This window comes from Cajanus cajan, chromosome 10 (assembly GCF_000230855.2).
Source record: "Cajanus cajan strain Asha chromosome 10, NIPB_CcT2T_4, whole genome shotgun sequence".
Classification (NCBI taxonomy): domain Eukaryota; kingdom Viridiplantae; phylum Streptophyta; class Magnoliopsida; order Fabales; family Fabaceae; genus Cajanus; species Cajanus cajan.
In genome coordinates this window covers 11,340,627-11,363,753 of record NC_138526.1, presented here as the reverse complement: position 1 = coordinate 11,363,753, position 23,127 = coordinate 11,340,627, and the positions used below count along the sequence as shown (strand labels likewise).

The following is a 23,127-nucleotide window of genomic DNA, read 5'->3' as shown; positions in this document are numbered from 1 at the left end:
ATGAAACTCAAATTAACCCTAGATGTTACTTGGTGGTCAAGGATGAAATCTTTGGGTTTGGCTAAGCTACAACTAGGTGCATGATAAGACCATGCAACCTAGGTGCCCTCCACTTGGGCCTAAGCCTTTCCAAGTCCAAAAATAGATCAATGCTCACCAAAAAATACATCTAGGCCCTAAATAAATACCCTAGTCCAAAAAAATAAAATCTTATAATCTAAGGCACCCCATAATACAAGGGTAAAATAGGAAATATAAGTAAAAATAAATCCTATGACTAAAATACCCCAAAATAAAAGGGTAAAAAATAAACCCTATACTAATGAGACTAAGGAGAGTAATTAGTACTTTATGACCATGAGGAGGGTATCCTTTGGTGGGTGAGCTCCCTCCTCCTCTTCTACCCTCCTAGCCATGGACCTTATGATGGGACCCCCATCGTTTTTCCCGGTAAAGACAAAAGAATTTTAACTTTTACAACTCCAACCAAGGTGTTCCTGATAAAGCCAAAAGAAGTCTAACTTTTACAACTCGTTCCAAAGCTAATCTCTCTGAAACTTGTCTCTAAAATTCAAAGAAATGAACTTACGAAGTCTATGATCTATGAAAATCTTATATACTTCCTTTGTCGCTCAATCAACTTTGACCACTATTAAACCAACTCTAAGTAACTTCACTCTCAAAGATTCTCTTAATTTTTAAAGCTCAAACAACAACATACAAACTTAACATAGCAACATATAACAACATAAATCAAAATAACATATCACCATACAATAAAAACATAAAAACACAATGTTACAATTATAAGAAGTGAAAAGAGTCATTGATAGAAGAAATTTAAGAAGAACTATACTACAGTGGTGAATTACAAACACAATTTTCAGAAACTTTGAGCAATTAATGTTTGCGTGAGCAGTGTTTGTAGTGTTGTGTTTAATATAAGAGTTAATCATTCATACATTGTCAATGTAAATTTTTTTACACTGACAACCAATCATATCTTTTAAATTATTTTAATTTTTTTTATTTAATTAAATAGGCAAATGACATGATACTATAAAAGATATAATTGGTTGCTAATTTAAAAAAAATTTACACTGACAGTGTATGGGTGATTAACTCTTAACATAATCCCACAAAAACAAATGGCCAAGGTCATCTTATTTATAGTTTGCAAATCTAACGATTAGAATATAATAAGATTCTAACATCTTCTTGAGATCGTTATATGTCATAATTGATCTAGTAACTTCTTATCATAACCGAAGATAATTACTTCTTAATTCACCGTGTTTCTTAAATAAATCACTACTAGATTTTCCTACAAAATTTCATGAAAAAAAATATTCGCATGAAATTGCTACGAAAATTTCTACCAAAAAAGAATTCCCAAGAAATTGTTACGAATATTTTTGTGATTTTCAGTTCGTAGAAAATTCTACAAAATTTGCTACCAAAATTATTAATTTTATGAATTTTTTTACCAATAAAAACTTCTAGAAAAAATCGCAAGAAATTCCTTCAAATTTTATTTAGAATATAAATTTGCAAGAAATGTTAAATTTTTTAGTAATGTCAAAATATGTTTTTTTGTAATTTTTCTTATAAATTATATTAACAGGAAAAAATATTTAATTTAATTTATTTATTTATAGTTTTTTTTATTAATTTAAAAACTAAAAAAATTCAAATTCAAATCGCACTCACAAGAAACCCAGACACAGCTTGTTGTGTACAATATGAAACACGAGAAATCCACCGCACACCGTACCCACCGCTTATGAAATGCACCGTACCCACCGCTTAAAAACACGAGAAATCCACCGCACCGCACTGCGTAGAGAAACTCATTCATCCATCACCTCTTAAGATCGTTCCTCTGTCGCATCGCACCAATGACTTCATAGGTAAAGAAGAAGACAAACTCTCCTTTTGTTTTGTCTCTCGTTTTCCTAATTCTTCTCTCTACTAGGGTTTATATGTTTCCTTTTACCAAGATTTTGGTTGTTCTACTCTGTGTAGTGTAATTGATTTTTTACTTTACTAATTTTCAGGTCAAGGAATGTTTTGAATGTGCATGCAATTGATAATCCAAAGGAGATTGATTCTACGGTTAATGAGTAGTATTTCTCTCACGTAGTTTCTCATTATCTTTTTTCTTTTTCTTTTTTTGAAATCATTCTACAGTTGAAAAATTTTGTGCGCTCTATAAAGGTACATGTATTGCAGTTTGCTTATGTGCATATATGTTCAATTGTCTTATTTGTGGTTTGTAGATTAAGCCTCTGGTGGAACCAATCTATAAACAGTGACACATAATGTTTGATTACTAGTTTCCTACAGCTGAATAATAATAGATGCAATTATTTTTTAACTTTTTTCAAAATAATGTTTCAGCAGATATTACTTGTAATTGGCGAAGATTTTTCCATACCATTTTTGAATTGTCATTTCCCCGCATGTGCTGCCCCAAATAATCTCATCTATATTGTCATAGAATTATGTATGTCTCTTCCAATATTTAAAGTTGGTGATTTAACATGTTTATCACTAGTTATGTTCAGACACTCAGATTCCGAAAAGGTTGGAATATACAAGCTTTAGTTTAGGAAGTGTCTTGGAATCAACTACACATGTGTTCTTAAATTTTAACCAAGCACACACTTATCATTCCTATTTACTGTTTCCATTCAAATTGTGAATCATATTCATAATATTAAAATAAAACTTGGGTAAAATGGATATAAAACTTTTATGCAATCAATCTGAAACAATTAATACACCAATGGAAAATTCAAGTGAACTCATAATCTATAATATGTTGTATAACTATGAACTATAAACTCCAGCAATAGTCAGGGTTGATCAATATTTCATATATGAAGATTGCAAGTACCATAATTTGTTTTCAAAGATAATCAATGTGTATGGCACAGATTAGTCTTTTGATATTTTGTTCCATTCTTGTTACTTAAACTTGGACTTCATCCCATTCATCCATTTTGACCAAATATTGTGCAAGTATAAGCTCAATTCTTACCCTATTAGTCTGTTAACATTGTATCAAAATCTTTGCATTGTTTACAATACTCATACTCATACCAATTTTTCTAGTTGCATGTTTTATTTTATTCCCCATAATTTTGATTTCATGATAAGGAAGGTGATTGTAAATAACTTGTTGATACTTGATAGAGCTAGTTAGGCTAAAAAGAAATATGAATCCAAGCATGTACCTTCACCTAACAGTTTAAGCTTTAGGGGTAACTCATCCTTTAAACAGTATCAGGGCGTTTATGACCTTGTGTTCAGTAGTTTAATCTTCTCTGCTACCATTCTTATTAATAAAAAATTGAATTTCATCACAAAGTTGGTATTTGTGCATTGCGTATGCTTTGAGCCTCGTGTTCCAGCCATATTAGAGATATGAGAAGTTGAAAACCAACTGTGTGTCTACACCTAATAGTTAAACCTTTTTGGTGTATTGGTACTTGACAAAATCAACAACATATTTTAAGTGAACATAGAATTGGAAGTAATGTGTGTTTAACTGTCATTTGTATTTTTGAGTTTTTGCAAAGTAGACAACACTGATTGTTCTGACTAATGTTTTTTGGGCAGATAGCAAGATCATATTGATAGGACATCTGTTCAACCTGAAGAAAATGGTGCCTGTGCAGTTACTGGTGAAGAAAATGATCAATTTTGGGGCTTAGATGAAATCCCAGGTACCCTATTTAGTGGAGATGAATGAATGATCAAACAAGAACCATGACATCAGGGGTTTTATTATTATATTATAATTTTTTGTTCCATACCAATTATATATTTTACATATCTTCTTACATGGTAAGATTGGTTAGGCTTATTTGGTTCGAGATTAGAACAATATCAATTAAATTTGGGTCATTGTGGTATTTCTGCAAAAGTGGATCTCCCTGCTTTGGCCTCTGTCAAAGTTGGAGATTTGTTGAGAATGTGTGTCATTATAGACTTCTTCCTTCTGACATTCAGTCTTCTGTGTCTCCTATCAGTCTTTCATCAACTGTGTCCAAATCAAGTTATCTTTTACATAATTGTTGCTTCATTTCGGTATAAATATTTGCAAATGGCTATATCTTATTTTTCTTATGTTGCAGTTAAAGAAAAGAATTCCTTGGATGGTACAACAGGCAAAGAAGTGAATTTGGATCACTTTATAAAACCTCCTACAAATCTAGTTGTTCTTGAGGGTGACTTCTTTGATGTTGGTGGTGATGAAATCCCAAGTACCCTATTTAAATAAAAACAAGAATAAATAATATACGCGTGTGAGACACACTCTTTACCAAGATGAAATGTATATTTTACTGACTCTGCATTGTATGGGTAAAGTACTGAGGGCTTGTAATAATAACTTTGAAACAAAGTTTAATTCAGGATATTGTGTACATTGTCAATGAATATGATTGATAGCAAAGCATCTCTAGTGTGGAATATCAATCATACATAGTACGTAAAGTATAGACTTTCTCGTTAAACCAAGGAAACAAAGTAAAAGAAAAGGAAAAGAGAATGAAAAAGGATCATGAAAGGAGAGGAAAGAAAAAAGAATTACTATAACAAGAAAAGAAAGATCATAGAGAATGCACAGTATCCTGGTTTTCAGATGGAACAACTTGTGACATATTAGCTTTTTTCCCCCATTCAAAACTTTCATTCCGTTCTAGCCCATATCTGTTCAACATAGGCTTCTATCTGTTTTACAAACCTCGCATGGTATTAAAAATTACATTAAAGTAGTGCTGCCAATAATACACGTATATATATACAAAGAAATTCATGTAAAAAAAAATTAATCAGAGGAATCATAATAAAAATATCACACATTGTGGGACAAAATATTTAGCCGAGAATCCATACTCTATTTTTATTATGTGCAAAAATTTAACAATTATAATACTATGAGCATGATTAAGGCTAATTAAGACATTTTTTTTCTTTCAATTGTAACAAAAAATTTTGCAGAAGCAAAATTACACATGTAAATATAAGGATTGAAAAGTGGATTTAAGGGTATAATTAAATTTGAATATATGAGAAAAAATAGTTTTGTATAATTAATTAATTTAGCAAAGAGAAAGAGTGAGTGGGGGGAGTGAGGGTAGTAGTAGTAGAGGAAGTGGAATTGATGAAAGGAAAAAGGAAAAAAATGCATTCACATTGATACCTCAATAGATATGGAGATTAAACTTTTAATGAGCTTATAAATCATAATAGCACATCTGTTTAAATGCTTAGCTTAAATACCTTACTGTTTACGGTTACCACATTCTCCAGTCTCCACATTACTATTACTGTTTTAATTGAATAATTAATATTTGTTGTTCTTTATAATATGATAGAAATTAGAGTATTTTGATGGATATTGCATCACAAGAACAGAATCAAGAGATTGCGGAATTAAAACATACACTTGAAGTACTAAATTGTTTATTAATATTATCATCTACATCATAGAAATGTGAATTCTCTGATGCAGATGTGTAAGAAAATTCTATTGTGTTGTTAATGTTGCATTTTGAATTGTGAAGTCTCTGCCAAGGGTTGATAGTTATTATCTTAACCAGTAACTAAAATGAATGGGACTTAATATTTGTTCCAACATTGAAATAATTTCAAGAATATGATTCTGCGTGATAATTACGTAATAGTAATCTAGTATTAATTTTATGATTATGTTATCCTCCATTACTTTGATAATTCGACATGTTTGTGCTAGTTATATTTTGACCCTTGTATCAGGTTACTCGCATGCGCTTACTAGTTAAATATTTAGTTCTTTCGTACTAAATATTTATGTACCAAATATCAATCAACATGCATTCAATTATTTCCTATTCTATTATGTTAATCCTGAAGCTTTCCTTATTTGGGATGACAAAAATGAAGAAATTTGAGAATTATAACAACGGGTATACAAAATATGAATATAATGACTTTTCTTTTTGAACATTGTTAGGTGTTATAAGGACTCAAATTTGAAATTACATATATGCAAAAGGTATTTTTTCCTTTGGAACTTGTAACATAATAATTTTGCTTTAATTTAATTACTTTTAATGTATGCTTAGTTGCTTTTAATTATTATTAGTATTAATTAATTGTTTTTCTTAAATAGTCCATGTGGGATAGTTTGGGATTATTTTTTGTCTTGTGTTAATTTAAATTGAGATTTTGTTGTTTGATTCATGTCAATTTGTAGCCGAGCTTAAAATGTATAATCAACGATCATTGATGTATAATAGGCTTCTTCCTGGTCAAAAGGGATATACAATTGAATTTTTAAATGGCCTCGAGGAGTTTATAACTTTTGCTTGTCGACAAAATAATTATTCAAGTGAAGGAAAAATAAGGTGTCCATGTAAGCTATGTAAAAATGAGGCATTTTTAACCCCAGATGAAGTAAATGTTCACATTCTTAAAAAAGGATTTACCCCTAAATATTGGTATTGGACATCCCATGGAGAGAGAATACCTCGTATAGACGTTGATGTTGATATGCATTTAGTTCCTTGTAGTAGTCAACAATGGGGTCATGAAGATGTTAATAGACATCGCAATATGGGTTTTGATGCTGCAGGCCTTAATTATGATCAACAAAATGAAAAGGAGCCTCCAAACATGGAAGCTTCCAAAATTTATGAAATGTTGAATTCAACTCAACAACCATTGTGGCCAGGATGTAAAAGTACATCAGAGTTGTCTGTTGCTCTCACAATGTTGAGTTTAAAATCTAAACACAACATATCTCAGGCTTATTTCAATGATGTAATGAAGTTTATGAAAGAGTCGAGTCACCTAGAGAATGTCATTCCTAGGGGTGGGTATACGGACTGGTCTGGCCCGTTTAAGGCCTGGTCCGTAAAACCCGCATTTTATACAGGCCGGATCCAGTCCGTAAAATAAATGGACTTATTTTTTAAGTCCGTATCCGGCCCGCCAAAATCCGCAGATAACGGACCGGTCCGAGGGCCTAAATAATGGTTCAAAAAAATAAATTTTTAAAAAATAAAAATACATAAAATTAGAAGAAAAAAAATATTTTTTATTTATAAGCTAAATTTTATCATACTAAAATTTATCAATAGTTAAAATGGTTTAAAATACTAAATATTAAAATATTAAAATAAAAATAATTACAAATACTTAAATAATAGTACCAAACTTTCAATAATAAAAGCATCCATTGATAGATGAATTACAACAATTATGGAATGATGGTGTAATAACATATGATGCTTCAAGAAAGCAAAATTTTAAATTAAGAGCTGCACTGATGTGGACAATAAATGATTTTCCAACCTATGGGATGTTGTCTGGGTGGAGTACTGCTAGAAAATTTGCATGTCCAATATGTATGAAAAAGACAAAAGCTTTCAGACTGGATAATGGAAATAAAATATCTTGGTTTGATTGTCATCGTCAGTTTTTACCTCATAATCATATACTTTTAGGAGAAATAAGGATGCATTTTGCTAAAAATAGGATTGAGAAATATGATGCACCTTCTAGGTTAAGTGGCGAACACGTGTGGCAAATGGTTTATGGCATCCCTAAATCAACTGAAGTAAGGATATGCAATGTTCCAGGTCATGGAAGATCCCATAATTGGACCAAAAGAAGCATATTTTGGGATTTTCCATATTGGAAACACAAATTATTAAGACATAATCTTGATGTTCTGCATACAAAAAAAAATGTCTTTGAAAATGTGTTTCATACTGTTATGGACACCAAAGAGAAAACTAAAGATAATGAAAATGCACGGTTGGACTTACTAGAGCATTGTCATAGAAAGGAGTTATTTTTGAAAATAAATTCTAATGGAAACTATATAAAGCCTAAAGCCAAATTTTTTTATCAAAGGAGCAAAAGAATGATGTGTGTGAATGGGTGAAGAGGTTGAAAATGCCTGATGGTTATGCTTCCAATATTGCTAGATGTGTGGATACAAATTCTACAAAAAATTTTGGGATGAAAAGTCATGATTGTCACATTTTTATGGAATGTCTACTTCCAATAGCATTGAGAGCTCTTCTGAACCAATATGGAAGCCTTTAACAGAAGTCAGCCAATTCTTTAGAGAATTGTGTTCAACAATATTACATGAAGATCATTTATTGCAAATGGAACAAAATATTCTTGTAATATTGTGCAAGTTAGAGCGTATATTTTCGCCTGCTTTCTTTGACTCTATGGAGCACCTACCAATTCATTTGCCTTGTGAAGTTATGTTGGGGGGACCAGTCCAATATCGTTAGATGTATCCATTTGAAAGGTAACAATGTTTTGTATCTTGATATACTAATATCATTTTATGATGTACCTAATAATTGGTGTTACATATTTTACTTAGGTTTTTAAATAAAAATAAATTGTGAAGAATAAGAAAAACGTGGAAGGGTCTATATGTGAAGCATATTTGGTGCAAGAGACATCCTATTTCAGTTCTCATTACTTTTTATCTCCTATTGGTGTGATTGGGGGAATTCAACAAGACCACATACAACAAATGTTGTCTATTTTTAAACCTTTTGGACAAACAGCAGGTTAACATAAGGAAAGATGGCTCAATGATCAAGAGTTATTGGCTACACAATTGCATGTTCTCTTGAATTGTAATGAGGTTAAACCGTTCATCAAGTGAGTATCAAACACTACTTATATGTCAATCAATTTTTCTACCAATAGTCATCTAATTTAAATAAATATCTTATGTAGTATATATGTACAAAGATTGAAAGGTTTGTATGGAAATCTCAATGATGATATCATTTATAAACAAATAGAAGCTGATTTTCCACGGTGGTTTCAAGAATATGTAAGAATTTCTTTTAAAAATAAATTAAGTATTATCATTTTATTTATTTTATTCATTTATAATTTTTATCATGTGAATAGGTAAGACAAAACCACCAACTTAGGTTACAAAATCCAAACTTGTATGATTTGGCAAGGGGCCCATTACGACTAGCAAAGTCATGGCAAATTTATTTTAAAACTGGTTATTTTCTTACATATGGAAATGTTAAAATAGGAGGAATTACATTGATTTGCTAATTAAAAGCAACACTATCCGAACTGCATGTGTTTTTACTTTTTACATAATAAAAACTTAATTTAAATAGTAATAATAAGGAGAACGATATTCTAAAATCACTACTAGAAAAATTAATATTTGTGACGAATTTTGTGACAGAAAAAATAGCATCGCTAATAGTGACGCATTTTGTGAGGGAATTTTAAGTTTTGCGACGGACTAGAATTTATTGACTTTTGTGACGGATTTTGTGACGGAATATATTCCGTCTCTAAAAATCCGTCACAAATTTCATCGCTACATAAAAAAAAAGTTTGTGACAGAATGAACTTCGTCTCTAAAAAATCCGTCACAAATTTCGTCACTAAAATGAAAAAATTTAGTGATGGATTGTTCTCTCTCAAAATTCCGTCACAAATAGGTTAAAATATTTTGTGAAAAATTTGTGACAAATTGTTCCCTCTCAAAATATTAAATTTTATTTATGAAACTTTTATATTTAAGAATTATGCATAATTAAAGAAAATATGTTAAATTTTTTTTTTAAAAATAATAAAATTAAAAATATTTTATTTCATTAAAGGACTGAAAAAATTATGAAATTCATTTAATTAAATAAAAAATTGTCAATTTTGAACATAAGAAACTAAGACATTCATTAAAAATATTTATAAAAAAAACTTGTGAAATTAAAAAAAAAAAGAATATTAATTTAATTTTGGCTTAATTACATTTTTGATCCCTCAAGTATTGTAATTGTGCAATTTTGATCCCTAAGATTTTAATTGGATAATTTTAGTCCCTAAAGGATTGTAATTGTGCAATTTTAGTCCTTTAATTTTTAATTGAACAATTATAGTCCCTCAAAAATCATAATTGTGCAATTTGAATCTCTCCCATTAAAAATTTAATAATTTTAAAATTTTAATATATATATATAATAATAATAATAATTTAAAATTATACAATTATTTGCTTATTTAAGTTAACATATACTATAATTTTTATTAATGTAACAAATGATATATATTTATTATTACTAAATAAATAAAATTTATATATTATTAATAATTTAATATTGCTAATAAATTAATATCAATAATATTTTTAGTATATTTATAGATAAATTGATAATTTGATAAATATAACTTAGTATATATTAATATACTTTTACAAAAATATAAATATAGTAGATAAGATATGTATATTTATATTTTTGTAAAAGTATATTAATATATAATGTTATATTTATCAAATTATTAGTTTATGTATAAATATACTAATAATATTATTAATTTATGAATAATATTATAAAAATATAATATATATATATATATATATTATGTATTTATTAATAATAAATATATATCATTTGTGTGACACCCTCTACCCCACATACCATAACACAAATAACAAAAATTGAATAACATAATATTTTTCAAAATTGAAATACCAAACATGTTTAATTCAAATCAAAACTCATGTATTTGTGAAATTAAATAGATATTCATACATGTCATGCAATAAGGAATACAACAGAACAATCAAAAAGCAAAATATAAACTTGCATAGTTTGTTTGTTTCTCTCAGGGTTCTCTTAAGAACCTACCTAGTACTCTAATCCATACAATAAGCATCTTACTCATATAATTGTCTCTTACAATTGCATTCCCTTATGGTGTGTTTGGATGAGGAATTTTACAAATTCAAGGAATTTTAAATTCTTGGTATTTGAATTACTTTGATTTCAATTTCTATCATTCTTAAAATATTTTGTTTGGATAATTAAGTCAATTCAAATATCTCAAATTTTAAATTATTAGGTTAGATATGATAATTTGATTCCATCATGATAAAATTAATTTTAAAAATATATTTATATGTTGAGATTTTTAAAATAAATTTTATAAAAATAAATATTAGCTAATTTTTAAATATTTAATAATTTTAAATATAAGATAATATTTAATAATTTTAAAAATATTTTTGAATATTTAATAATTAAAAGAATGAAAAGAAAAGATAAAATATATAGGTGAAATAAGAAAAACAAATATGAGAAATTTCAAATTCTCCTATTTTTGCGAGAATTTGAAATTATACTATTTTAAGGAATTTCACAAATGTTCCAGTGTGAGAACGGCCCGTTCTGGGCTACTTAAAAATCAAAATATTATAAAAATTAATTTTCATAAATATTCATTATTAAAATACTAATAATTATTAAAAACCTTTAAAACACTCTATAAAAGTCATTAACTATAAGAAGATAATGTGCACAAATATAAAATAAATAATAATTAACTAATTTAGTTATTTATTGAAAAATATCTTTCTAATTTCATAATTTTTAATTTTAAAATTTAAATTTTTAGTTAAAAATTAAAAATTTCTTATTTTTTTAATAAAATAATATCCTTTAATTTCTTATTTTTTATGCTTAAAAGCAAACTTATAAATTAATCTAATTTAGATTTATGAAAGAAATAAGCACAACCTAAAAAATGGAGATATTTTATTTTGCATGAAAGTTGTTAATATGACAGGTATTACTCGATCTTGTGTTTTCAAGTATCCTAATAGTGTGAAAAATATGAGTTAGAATTGATTCAAATGAATAAATATTAGAACTATATATTCATATGTATCACAAAGAAAAAGGAAGGGAAATAACGTATGAATTAATTGACATTGTAATAACTATCCACAGTCAACTGTAGAATGAAACACCATCAAATTAGCCTCAAACAACTCTAACCTCTCGTTTGTACTCTCAAGTGATAATTTACAAAGCATGCACACTCATTATAAAGTATACAAATTTTTAGACTTATAAATTTCACTTTGTTATATAAATCAACAAGTTTAATATTTAAAAAGATAAATAAAAGTATATATAATTTCAATATATTATTGTAAATTTAATATAATAATAATAATAATAATAATTATTATTATTATTCATTTTTATTGAAATAGATCAATCTTTTAATATATTATAGTATATATAATTTTAATATATTATATATAGTCATTAAATTTAATATAATAATAATAATAACTAATATTATTATTCATTTTTATTCAGGTAGATCAATCTTTTAAGTGTAATATAAGTTTTTTTTTTTAAATAACTTGTAGCCTATGCTTTTAAACTAAATACATATTATAGTAAAAACTTTAGTTTGACCTATTTAATTTTAAATATATTTGATTACTTTGTACGTTTATTAATTTTTGTATGTGAGCAGAGTAAATTACATTATTTTTAAAAAATATTGTGTTTTTTGTTATATATTTATGTTAAGATAATTCTATAAGATATAGTTTAGATATACTAGTTTATCCTCTCCTAATTTCTAGTTTAGTTTCCTTAGTACGTACTTGAATCTGAATGATTTTCATGTTATTGAATTGATGGATACAATAAAATAAATAGGCATAAAACATAATCAATCCCTAAAGTTTAGGAATTTAGATAAAACTGACTAAGGAAACTAAACAATAAATTAAGAGAGTATAAACTAGTATATCTAAACTATATCTTATAGAATTATCTTAACAATTTATATTGTTTATAATATAAATATATTTAAACAAAGAATTTAATTGTTTCGGTAATAAAAAATTCATACGTAAAAATTAAATTCAATATATAATTTAAATAAAATTAGGTATATACACACTAAATCAATTATTCATCTTTCGATATAATACTTGATTTCTTTTGGTTATGATATTTTAATATATTTTATTTAAAATATCAATTAACATATTTTATTATTATTTTTATTTAATTTATTGTAAAATAATTAAAATAATTAATTTAACATGATTAAAAAAATAACTATTATAAAATTTATTTTTTTTAGTTTAATCATTTATTATAATACTTTTTAGTTACTGTATTAACCAAAAAATTATTTTTAATTAAAATATATTTTTGAATTTTAGTTAATTCATTATCATTCACTCACTTTATTAAAAAGTGATAAAATTTAATTAATTTTTAATTAATTTAATAAAATAAAAACTTTAAAATAAATATCTAAAATCTTTAACAATTTCTTAAATACAAATATTTAATTAATTAATTTTAATATATTCTAAATTTAATATTAGAAAATTTATAAATATTTTAGTTATAATTTTTATTATCTTTTGAATTAATATTGGATTTCTTTTGATTATGAAAGATAGTAAATAAAATTTAAAATCTGAATGAGTTTGTTTGATAAAAATATTTAATTAATTATAATATAATAAATTTAATATCAAAATATTTACCTAGATTTGAGTTATGATTTTTATAATCTTTTGATTTAATATTGGATTTTATTTATTATAAAACATAATAAATAAAATCTAAAATCTGTTAAACGAATCCACACTCCCTTTTGTCCTAGCAGACCTCTTTCTCTTCTCTGTTAAACGAATCCACACTCCCTCGCCGGCCACCACAGCTCCTTCTCCGTTTAACCATTCTAACAGTCCCTCACCCGGCCACCACACCTCTTTTTGTGTTAAACCGTTCCAACAGTCTCTCGCTGGCCACCACACCTCCAGCTGTGTTAAATCATTTAGAGAGAATATTAATATGACAAGTATTACTCGATCTTGTGTTTTTGTTAGAAGATTTTATGTAGTTATTTAGAGAGAATATAATTTTTTTATATCCAAAGAAAAAGTGTTGTACATAAAACTTTAAAATTTTGTTAAAATTTCAAAATTGAACTATTATTATTGTTATTATAAATATATTATTATTTTAAATTTGAAATACTACTATTTTGCATTTAAATTAAATTATATTAATCATTATTTTCAAGTTTAAATTCAAAATATTATTTATATATTAATTTAATTAATAAAAATATAAGGTAGTAATTTTAAAAATAATTGTATTTTAAAGATATTTATTCCATATTATTTATAGGAGTTAAAATGGTAGTTTTTTTTTTCAAAATAAAAAATATATTTTTAAAACGCATAGAGAGGAGAGGAACGGGTTTAAACCCTAAAGAGAGGCACACTCTTTCCTGAAATTTTTTTAATCATTTTCCCTCTTTTACTTTTCCCGCACAGTTTTTCTTTTCACCCTATCCCTCCAATTTTTCACCCAATCCCTGAAAATTCTCACTTCGCTCCTCTCATCCACACGCACAACTCTACTTAGCCGCACGCACTACTCTGATCAGTCGCGCGCACCGGTCTTCTTAGCCACCCGCACCGCTCCGCTCAGCCGCGCGCACTGCTCTGCTCAACCGCGCATTGCTTCGCTCAGTCGCGCACACCACTCCGCTGCGCACCTCTCCGCTCAGCCACACGCACCACTAGCCCTCGCTTCCGACGTTTCAAGTATGATTCAATGTTGTTGCTGTTTCCTCTTCCTTTGCTTACTTACATATTGGATTGTGTGGCCTGAAAGTAGAAAGACTCATTTTTTTCCTCTTCTCTGCCCTTTCTCTAGCATGATACCATTCAAAACCATTTCTTCTAAATTTACAATCTTGTTCCAACTCATCTCTTGAATTTTTTCTCAGCTCTCATCTTGAGCATATATCTCTGTTGTCTGTGTTAGAGAGTTTGTATTGGGACATCTCTGTTCTTTTGTCTGTGATGGTGCGTTGGAGTGTCTTTCCACTATATGGTCAGTCTATTGAACATCTCCTAGGGTCAGCTGAACTGAGGGATCTCTTTTTGTTACCGAAACCCATGAATTTTGCTTTAGTGGGCCCTCATCTAAATTATTCATTTTATATCGGTTGTGATGTTGATAATTTACGAGTGTGCCTATCATTTATTTTTTGTTTATTAAATTTTGAACATTACATTTGGGGAAAGTTTTCAAATGTGTCCCTGTAAGTTGTTGCCTGATTCTACAAAAAGCAACCACTTACATTCTGCAATTTGTTGAGGTAAAGGGCAAGTGTCAAGATATATTTAAGATACTTCTAGCTGCATGGAGAGGGGCCTGTTACCTGTATGGAGTAAATATGTATCACTTTGTGTTGGTCGTTTCGAGCCCAAAAACATTGAGGGGCATGAGTCTACAAGTAAAATGAAGATGTTACATGTGTTGGTTAACATGCCTGCAAAACTGGCATAGGTATAAATGGTTTGTTTATTGGCATTAAGAAATAATATGGAATTTAGCCATGTATTAATGTTCAGTTTAAGTCCATGCTTAGTAAAAGAAGAGGCCATTTATGATAATATATTGCTGGCATTGGGTACATTGATGGCCATTATTGATGAGACAAAACTTAGATATAATACTATAGGTATTGGTGGTGTTATTTTCCAATTAAAATCAGCTTTTTATCTCATAAATCACTGCTGATTTTTGGTCTGTTAGGTTGTTACAGCTTCTGTTAGAAGCTGTTAGCCTTATAAATAGCTCTCTGTACTTTGTAATATGCAGATTGAATAATATATAAAAAATGCTTTACTATTCGTTCTCTCTCTCAAACTTCAACACATCCCAAAAGAAACATATTAAGTGTGAATATGCATGTGGTTCTATTTTGTATGCATTGTTCAATTGCTGGATGAAAGAGACTTAAGGGATTTAATGTAGTTTCCATTTGATTCAAATCTGTATTATTACGAGAGGTTGTCACAAGTCACACAATTTTTATTTCATTATTTTGTATGCGTAAAAATGGTTTTGTATCTATTAATTTCAGTTGTGGTCGAGAATAACCACATGTACCTTTATATGTTTAGGTAACTCTGTTTCCTGACATATTTTTTTCTACCTTCTAGGATGTTGTTACCAAAGCTGTTCAAGATAAAGACATTGATGGATCCAGTCATGATCAAACATTTGGGGTACTAAATTCCTTGAAGGTAATATTTCTGAAAACTTAATATATATATATATATATATATATAATATAATTATGTATGTATATATGGTTTGTAATTGAAAACGTTTTCTTTCCTTCTAATGGCAATCTGCCAGTTCCGTTTATTTAGATAGGATGCTATTCTTAGCTTCCTTATGGTGTTTTGGCATTGGTTTTTTCAAAGAGGGAGTGGACTTTGATAGATATATGTGTTTGTCTATTGCTTGTAACACGTGAATTTTAATAGTTTCCAAAATGTCTAGAAGGCATTGTACCATGCTCTACATGTACTAACCAGTTCCCAACTATCCTGAAAAGGTGTGTTGAAGTGGTTCTGGATACTCAACTGTTAATAACAATTCACTAAGTGAATCAACCTCCCAAGTGATGAATGCAATTACCGTGTCTTGAAAAGGTATGTTGAAGTGGTTCTGGATACTCAACTGTTAATAACAATTCACTAAGTCAATCAACCTCCCAAGTGCTGAATGTAATTACCGTGTGTTAATTATGACTGTACTGGATTGCTTGAACTAGATGTATGTTGACCTTTCTTTCTAGATGCCTCTTAATGAAGTAGTGCTTCTAATTGACAGGTTGAGTGTATACCTTGTCTTTGACCTAGAGAGCCTTAAAATTAGATGGAACTTGCATTGTCCTTATGGACTTGTTGTTCAAAAATTAGGCTATGATGACTCTAAAATCTCTTCTGACATTCAAAATCATCACCAGAGCCACTCAAACTGTTCTTGGTGCATGGTTGCATCTTATTTGGAGTTTTGAATTTTTCATTGGAATCTAATGCCTCTCATATTTAATGATTTGTTTTTTGTTGCTTGTATTCTTGGTTTGTTTGTTATTTTGGCTCAGTCAACTGGGTTTCTTATATACTATTCTTTAATTCATTTGTCTTGGCTTGTTTTTCACGTTCTTGGTTCTGGAATCTAAAGGGAAGTCCTTGGAGGAGTTGAGTGGGGAGAACGAAGATGAAGAAGGTGATAATGATCATGAGCAGCAACAGCAAGGTGCATCCTCTTCTGGTAGGACAATTCCAGTTTAAGTTGATGCTATATATATATATATAATAGTACAATGTCATTAGTGATGTTCAAGGAGATGTAGATGAAATTATAGTATGTTTGGATCCAATAATAGAAATGTTTTTAAAAATATTTTTGATTCGTATCCAAACATTTTCTAAATCTTAAATTGTTATATATCAAAATTGCACACCCATAGTGTGCAGATATATATAAATACATGGTTACACGTGCATGCAGCAGAAGATATAGTTTAGTTTGGGATGGTTTATCATAATAGATTGCCAGATTCCGTGCTTTCATTTATCCAGATCAACTGAGCTTGTCAATTCAACTTGCCTTCTGCAGCTCACAAAAGTTCTCTCACATGCATGTTATGTTCTTTTTCTGTTTGTAGAAAAATCTTTACTTGTGTAAATAAAGTTAAGTAATTAAACAACACTGGTGGTTGTTTAGATGAGATTTTGTGCGATTTTATTCAACTCTGATTTTGCCTGAATTAACATTTGAGTTAAAATCCTGGAACTATTTGAATTCGTGAGAATAATTGCAAGTTGTAATGACAGACCAAGGGAGAGTGGTTAACACAAAGTTGTGGTCATGCGCACACACTTTGGACAATGGCTGGGCTTGTCTCAGACTAGTTAATTCCCTGATTTGCACAGGAACAAGGTGGGTAGTTAGAATTCAAAGAAAGGAAAGACAGAAAAAGTGGCCAAAAGTTAAGAAGTTAAAAATACTTTTAGAAAATTACATTCTTAATCTGTTGACTATTTTCTCAAACGGATAGATAAAGCGAAATGGAAGGAGTATGATAGCTTGTATGAACTACTAATATATTTTAGTGGTTATACGTGCATGTGGTTATATTTTAGTGGCATAGGATTCTAGAAACATGGTCAATGGGGAAACTGATGGTAACCCCTGATTGCAATCTCAAGTGCAATTGTTTAATAAAGATTAGGAGATGGACTTGTGTTTATTATAAATTTGCTATTGCGTTTCAACTATTGACTCTATTGTTCTGACTAAGTCGATTGATTGAAGTTTAATAAACGAGGAAAATTTATCATTAACAACTAGCATTGGCATCCTTATAATGAAGCCTAATAACCTATGAAATCCCAACCGCAGTTCATAATAAGCATGATGTGTTGCTGCCTATAGATGTGTTATTCATTATTTGATAGGTTGTAATGATTTTCCTGTTGTAATTAAAGGCATTGTTGTAAAGTTTAAATTCAAATTTTGAAGTTTTTATCTTCTGGTAATCGATTACAAGAAATGGGTAATCGATTACCAGAGAACCTTTTAATAAGTAAATTTTGAACATATGATTTTCATTGTCTAGTAATCGATTACATGTATAGGTAATCGATTACCAGACTCTTAAAACAATAGTTTAGTCATCAAAGACGCCAAGTTTGTGAGGGATTCAGCCCAGTTAGTGACGGATTTTATCCGTCGCAAATTGAGACGGAATTCTGGCGTCGCAAATTGTGACGGATTCTAGTCAATACTGGGCATCACAGTTTGTGATGGATACTTGGCATCACAGTTTGTGACAGATTCGTTCATCACAATTTGTGAGGGATTTTGTGTCATCACAATTTGTGACGGACTCACATACCTCTCAATCCCTCTCAAATTGCGAGGGATTTAATCCTTCACAAATTGCGACGGAGTTAGAGGCGTCACAAATTGGCGGATTTTTATTTTCTAAACATTTATTGTTAGAAATTAGTGACGGAAATTATATTGTTTGTGATGCCTTAATTCCGTCACTAATTGTGACGGAGAAAATAATCCGTCACTAAATATTTTGTGACGCCAAATTTTGTGACGGAATCATTTCCGTCACAAATTCCGTCACTAATTTATTTGTGACGGATTTTATGAAGATTAGTGACGGATTTCTTCCCTCTCAAATTTTATTTTTTCTAGTAGTGAATAAAATCTCAAACATAATAGTAATGTCATTATTCTCTCAATAGTGATGATAAATAGAAAAAGGTGTGTATATTGTTAATTAATTAATAACTGCTATAATTTTCTCATCCATTTTTGAAAGATTAGCTTTGGTGGTTATAATTGATTGATTTGTTAATTAATAATAGAGTCCAATGTTATATTGTGTTATAGCTAATATGTACTACATAGAATTTAATTGAATTTTTTTATGATGTAGGAGAAGTTTGAAAAAAGAAAGTTTGAATTATCCTCTCAAAGCTCAACATTTACTCCAGGAGAGGATGGAGCTGATAGCCAACCATCCATAAATCACACGCCTTCTGACTTGATGTGTGGGTAGATGCAATTGGAAAGAAAAATGGAAAAGTCTTTGGACTTGGGTCTATGGGAAAAATATTAGTAACATCTTCCAATCAATCGTTAATGTCTTCTATTGAGGATGTTGATGATTTAAGAAATCAAATTCATACATTAACACTACAAGAAAAAGTTAAATTTCCCACGGATAATTTCCCACAGACAAAAATTCGTCGAAAATTTCCCACAGATTTAGATCCGTGGGAAATTTCTGAAGGGTTTTTAAATGATGGAATTTTCGACGGAATTTCTGACGGATTTAAATCCGTTTGAAATTTTCGACAGAATTAAATCCGTCTGAAAATTTTGACGAAATTTCCCACGGATTTAAATTCGTCTGAAATTTCTGACAGAATTTCCCACGGATTTAAATCCGTCTGAAATTTCTAACGGAGTTTCCTACGGATTTAAATCCGTCTGAAATTATTAAATAAAATTTAAGCCAATTATTTTTCAAATGCAACCAATCCTGATCGCATCGATACACACAACAATGCACTATATAATATTTTCATTATTATATGGGTGTTTTCAAAATATAAATAAGATAAATATAAATCAAAGTGTGTGAGGTATGACTTATATTACCTATATATAATTATATGTTTAGGTTATTATAAATTATAAACTAATTAGCGTAAATGTGTTTTTTGTTACTTATCTTGAAAAATACCAACACATGACGTCTAAATTTAAGAATGTCATATCTTTTCTTTAATTTTTAAAAATCACTCATCTCTTTGAAAATAACGTTATTAATTAAATAAGGGGGGAAAAAGTTAAATTATGTTCTGCAAATCATATATATGTATCTATTATTTATTTCTAAATTACATCCAATACTATGTCATTTTGATGAAAACTTTCATTGATCTTCAATTTTGAAAATAAGATTTTTTTCAATTCATTTTTAAAATTATTACTTAAATTTAATATATATTTTTAAATCACAGTATGGATGATAAGAGGAAGAGAAGCTACAAATGAAACAAGAATTAAATGATGCTAGGAAAGAAATGCAAGCTACTAAGAAAGAAGTACAAGATACTACGAACCAAGTGCACGCTTTAATGCAATACTTGGGATTTGTTGGCTCTTCTTCTCATCCATATTCATCACCTCAACTTAGTAATGAAAGTGAAGATGATGATGATGATGAAAAGAGTGATCATATCGATAGGTGTGTTGATTTAATATACTTTATTTAATTGTTATGATTTATTTATAATTTTCATGTGAAATTTGACTTATAAATATTTTTTTGGTTTTACTTTTATTATGATGTAGGTGTGATTGAACAAAGCCTTAGTGAAGATTGGATGGAGTTTTTCTTAATATAGGTGTTGATTTTAAATCTAGATACTTTATTTTTTGACTAGATATATTTTTTTTTTAGTAAAGATAGATTGACATTGCAGTTATATGTTAAGAACCTTAATTACTCTCTCTATGAAATGTGGGGTTGGTCTTGTTTACAAATGGTTGTACGTAGCTTAAAGAATAACATACTACATATGCCCAAAATTCCCATTTACATTGGGTTCCTTCGTACTTGAACCACACATTTTAGCCTCTTGTAGTCCTTAATTGGTATTTACCTGATGGTAGTGTCCAGTTAAAAAAATATTTTTTTAACATCTTGGACATAGATTGAGTAATGGTATTTACCAATGATATGCACTCATATTGAGTTTTATTTTTTGTTCATTATTTCATGATGAGGTTTTTGTTCTGTGTGACAATGTTTTTATGATTATCTAACTATCTATTCGTGTTGCTAACATTCTTCTTGGAAATCAAATTAAGATAATATAAGTTTGGAATACAGGTAAGCATAAACATCATCCAAAAATAAAGAAAAGAATAATACAAGAAGGTAAATACCACTGCTGACATTGCCATATATGTAAATTCCTTTAGGAGCTGGAGGAGTAGTTGGACGACCACCAACTAGTGAATCCAACTTCTTCTCACGTTTTAGATATGATACCCATTTCCCTAACCCTGGCTCTATATTTGTTGGTCTTCTCCTGAATCACAAAAAAAGGACATGCAACTTCAATTACATTTCACAATACAAGTAGCTTCAATCAAAAAGTACATCCTAAGCCCTAATCAAGACAAGAAAAATGAAACGAAATTCACAATAAGCAAACAGAAGCTGAATTTGAAATTGCCAATGTTAGTGAAAATCCACAGAAACAGTGAAATCACATTGGTTAAGCTTCCAGTAGAATCAAAACCATGTGAAACTAACTCAACAGTTACCGGGATTCCCATCTTTCAGTAAGCTTATTGTTCAACCGCTTCCACCATTCCTCATCCTTCTGCAAAAATTTTAAAAAAAGAAAGAAAATTTCCTGCAAACTTACCTATAGAAAGAAAATTTGTAGGAAAAGTTCCTATAAAATTTCCTGTGAAAAAAATCTATAGAAAATTTACTTGCAAAATTATTTACCAAAATAATGTATTACTTGCGAATTTTCTTATGAAAAAAATCGCAGGAAATTTCCTGCGAAAAATTTATGCATGAACTTCTTACAAAATTTTTTTCCCAGAAAGTAATTTTCTACCAACGATTTACCTGCAACTAAATTTTTGTAAAAAATTCTGCATGAAACATGTTTCCTGCAAATTTTTATAAAATTTTTGTAGGAAAATTTGCATGAAATTTAATAATTTGTAGTAGTGAATGCAACTTTTTTTTTTTGTGTGATAATTGCAAAACTCCAAAAGTGGATGTAATTGCTTCTTTGAGGTAACTGTCAAATATCTCAAACATACTTTCTTGAGATGTTAAAAATATTGTGTTTGTTTGAGTTTCCCCTTTGATATAATTATCAATTGAACCATTACATTTTCTTTATAAATCTTAACGAAGTATTGGTCAAATATTTAGCCAAACAATTACTTATATTTTATACCCAGAGAGGTTCGATCAGGGAATTCGATATTATGTTAGTAGAAACTTTGTTTTATAATGACAAAAATTAAGTCGATCTCATTAATAAAATATTTTTCTATAAACTGTTTTAATGTTTTTATTTTATTTTATTTATAATTAACTTTTTAGTATATAACATTATACAATTATTTAAATATATATGAATAAAAAAATTTACTGAGAAAAATTTATATTTAAAAAAAATAAATTTTAAATGGAAGGTGATAAGTGGGAAAACTTAGTCAAAGAATAAAGCAGTTATGCTACTCATTTTGCAACAGCTAAAAAAATAATAAATAACAATAAGGCATAAAAAAAATATAAAAAGATAATAAGTAAAGCAGTTGAGAGTTAAGGAAATAATAACCAATAGCTAAAAAAATCAAAGATGATGAGAAACCCATCAGATAATGGGAAGAGCTGGGTGGTTACTAGCCACACCGGCTAGAAAAGGAATCACAACAGAGATAAAAAGGGATCATTAGCGCTTGTTTTGGGGGAGACTGCAGTACAATTGTATTTGACATGCTTGGAGCATTAATTCTCGTAAAAAAGCAAATTCCAACGAGACAAGATGTGTCTTATATTGCACCTTTACGAAGGTACTGTATTCCATTGTTTTTCAAGGTTTTACCTTTTTTCCTTCTATTTTGTAACGACCCGTCATGGTTTCTACACTTAGTAGAATCGCACTACTACTAGTGAACTAAGAAAAATATTAAGCTGGATAACTCATACATACAGGTATAAATAAGAATGACAATAACTAAGTTTCTGGTTATAAAATAGAACACCATATATGTACAGTCATTCCAAAAATAATATTCTCTAGTGCCGGTCAAGCACAAACAGAACCATTACCCAAAATAGTAACTCTAA

At 28.9% G+C, this 23,127-nt stretch overlaps 1 protein-coding gene across 21 annotated transcripts; it reads left to right on the top strand.

Annotated features, from left to right (window-relative positions):
* The first annotated feature begins 14,129 nt into the window (after positions 1 to 14,129).
* LOC109805468 (uncharacterized) lies at positions 14,130 to 21,011 on the top strand. Of its 21 annotated transcripts, none has more exons than XM_083065483.1 (7): positions 14,132 to 14,443; positions 15,854 to 15,937; positions 16,255 to 16,351; positions 16,892 to 16,976; positions 17,543 to 17,648; positions 19,165 to 19,279; positions 20,258 to 20,424. In XM_083065483.1, the coding sequence occupies exons 3-6, from the start codon at positions 16,328 to 16,330 to the stop codon at positions 19,253 to 19,255; spliced, it is 306 nt and encodes a 101-aa protein (XP_082921609.1). In that variant the 5' UTR covers positions 14,132 to 14,443; positions 15,854 to 15,937; positions 16,255 to 16,327; the 3' UTR covers positions 19,256 to 19,279; positions 20,258 to 20,424. The 21 variants fall into 21 exon arrangements, 4 of the variants coding, with proteins under 4 accessions (XP_082921611.1, XP_082921609.1, XP_082921610.1 ...); XR_014430145.1 differs by lacking the exon at positions 17,543 to 17,648 and adding an exon at positions 20,592 to 21,005 and having other exon boundaries at positions 14,136 to 14,443; positions 16,887 to 16,961; positions 20,258 to 20,484; XR_014430138.1 differs by lacking the exon at positions 17,543 to 17,648 and adding an exon at positions 20,592 to 20,991 and having other exon boundaries at positions 14,138 to 14,443; positions 16,887 to 16,976; positions 20,258 to 20,484.
* The last annotated feature ends 2,116 nt before the right edge of the window (positions 21,012 to 23,127 follow it).

What these genes read in the sequence shown, in the direction of transcription:
- LOC109805468 (XM_083065483.1), top strand. Translation starts at nt 16,328, where the DNA reads ATGCAATTACCGTGTCTTGAAAAG. An exon ending in AATTACCGTGTCTTGAAAAG is followed by an intron (nt 16,352 to 16,891) that starts GTATGTTGAAGT and finishes TCTAAAGGGAAG; the next exon opens with TCCTTGGAGGAGTTGAGTGG. An exon ending in GCAAGGTGCATCCTCTTCTG is followed by an intron (nt 16,977 to 17,542) that starts GTAGGACAATTC and finishes TTGTAATGACAG; the next exon opens with ACCAAGGGAGAGTGGTTAAC.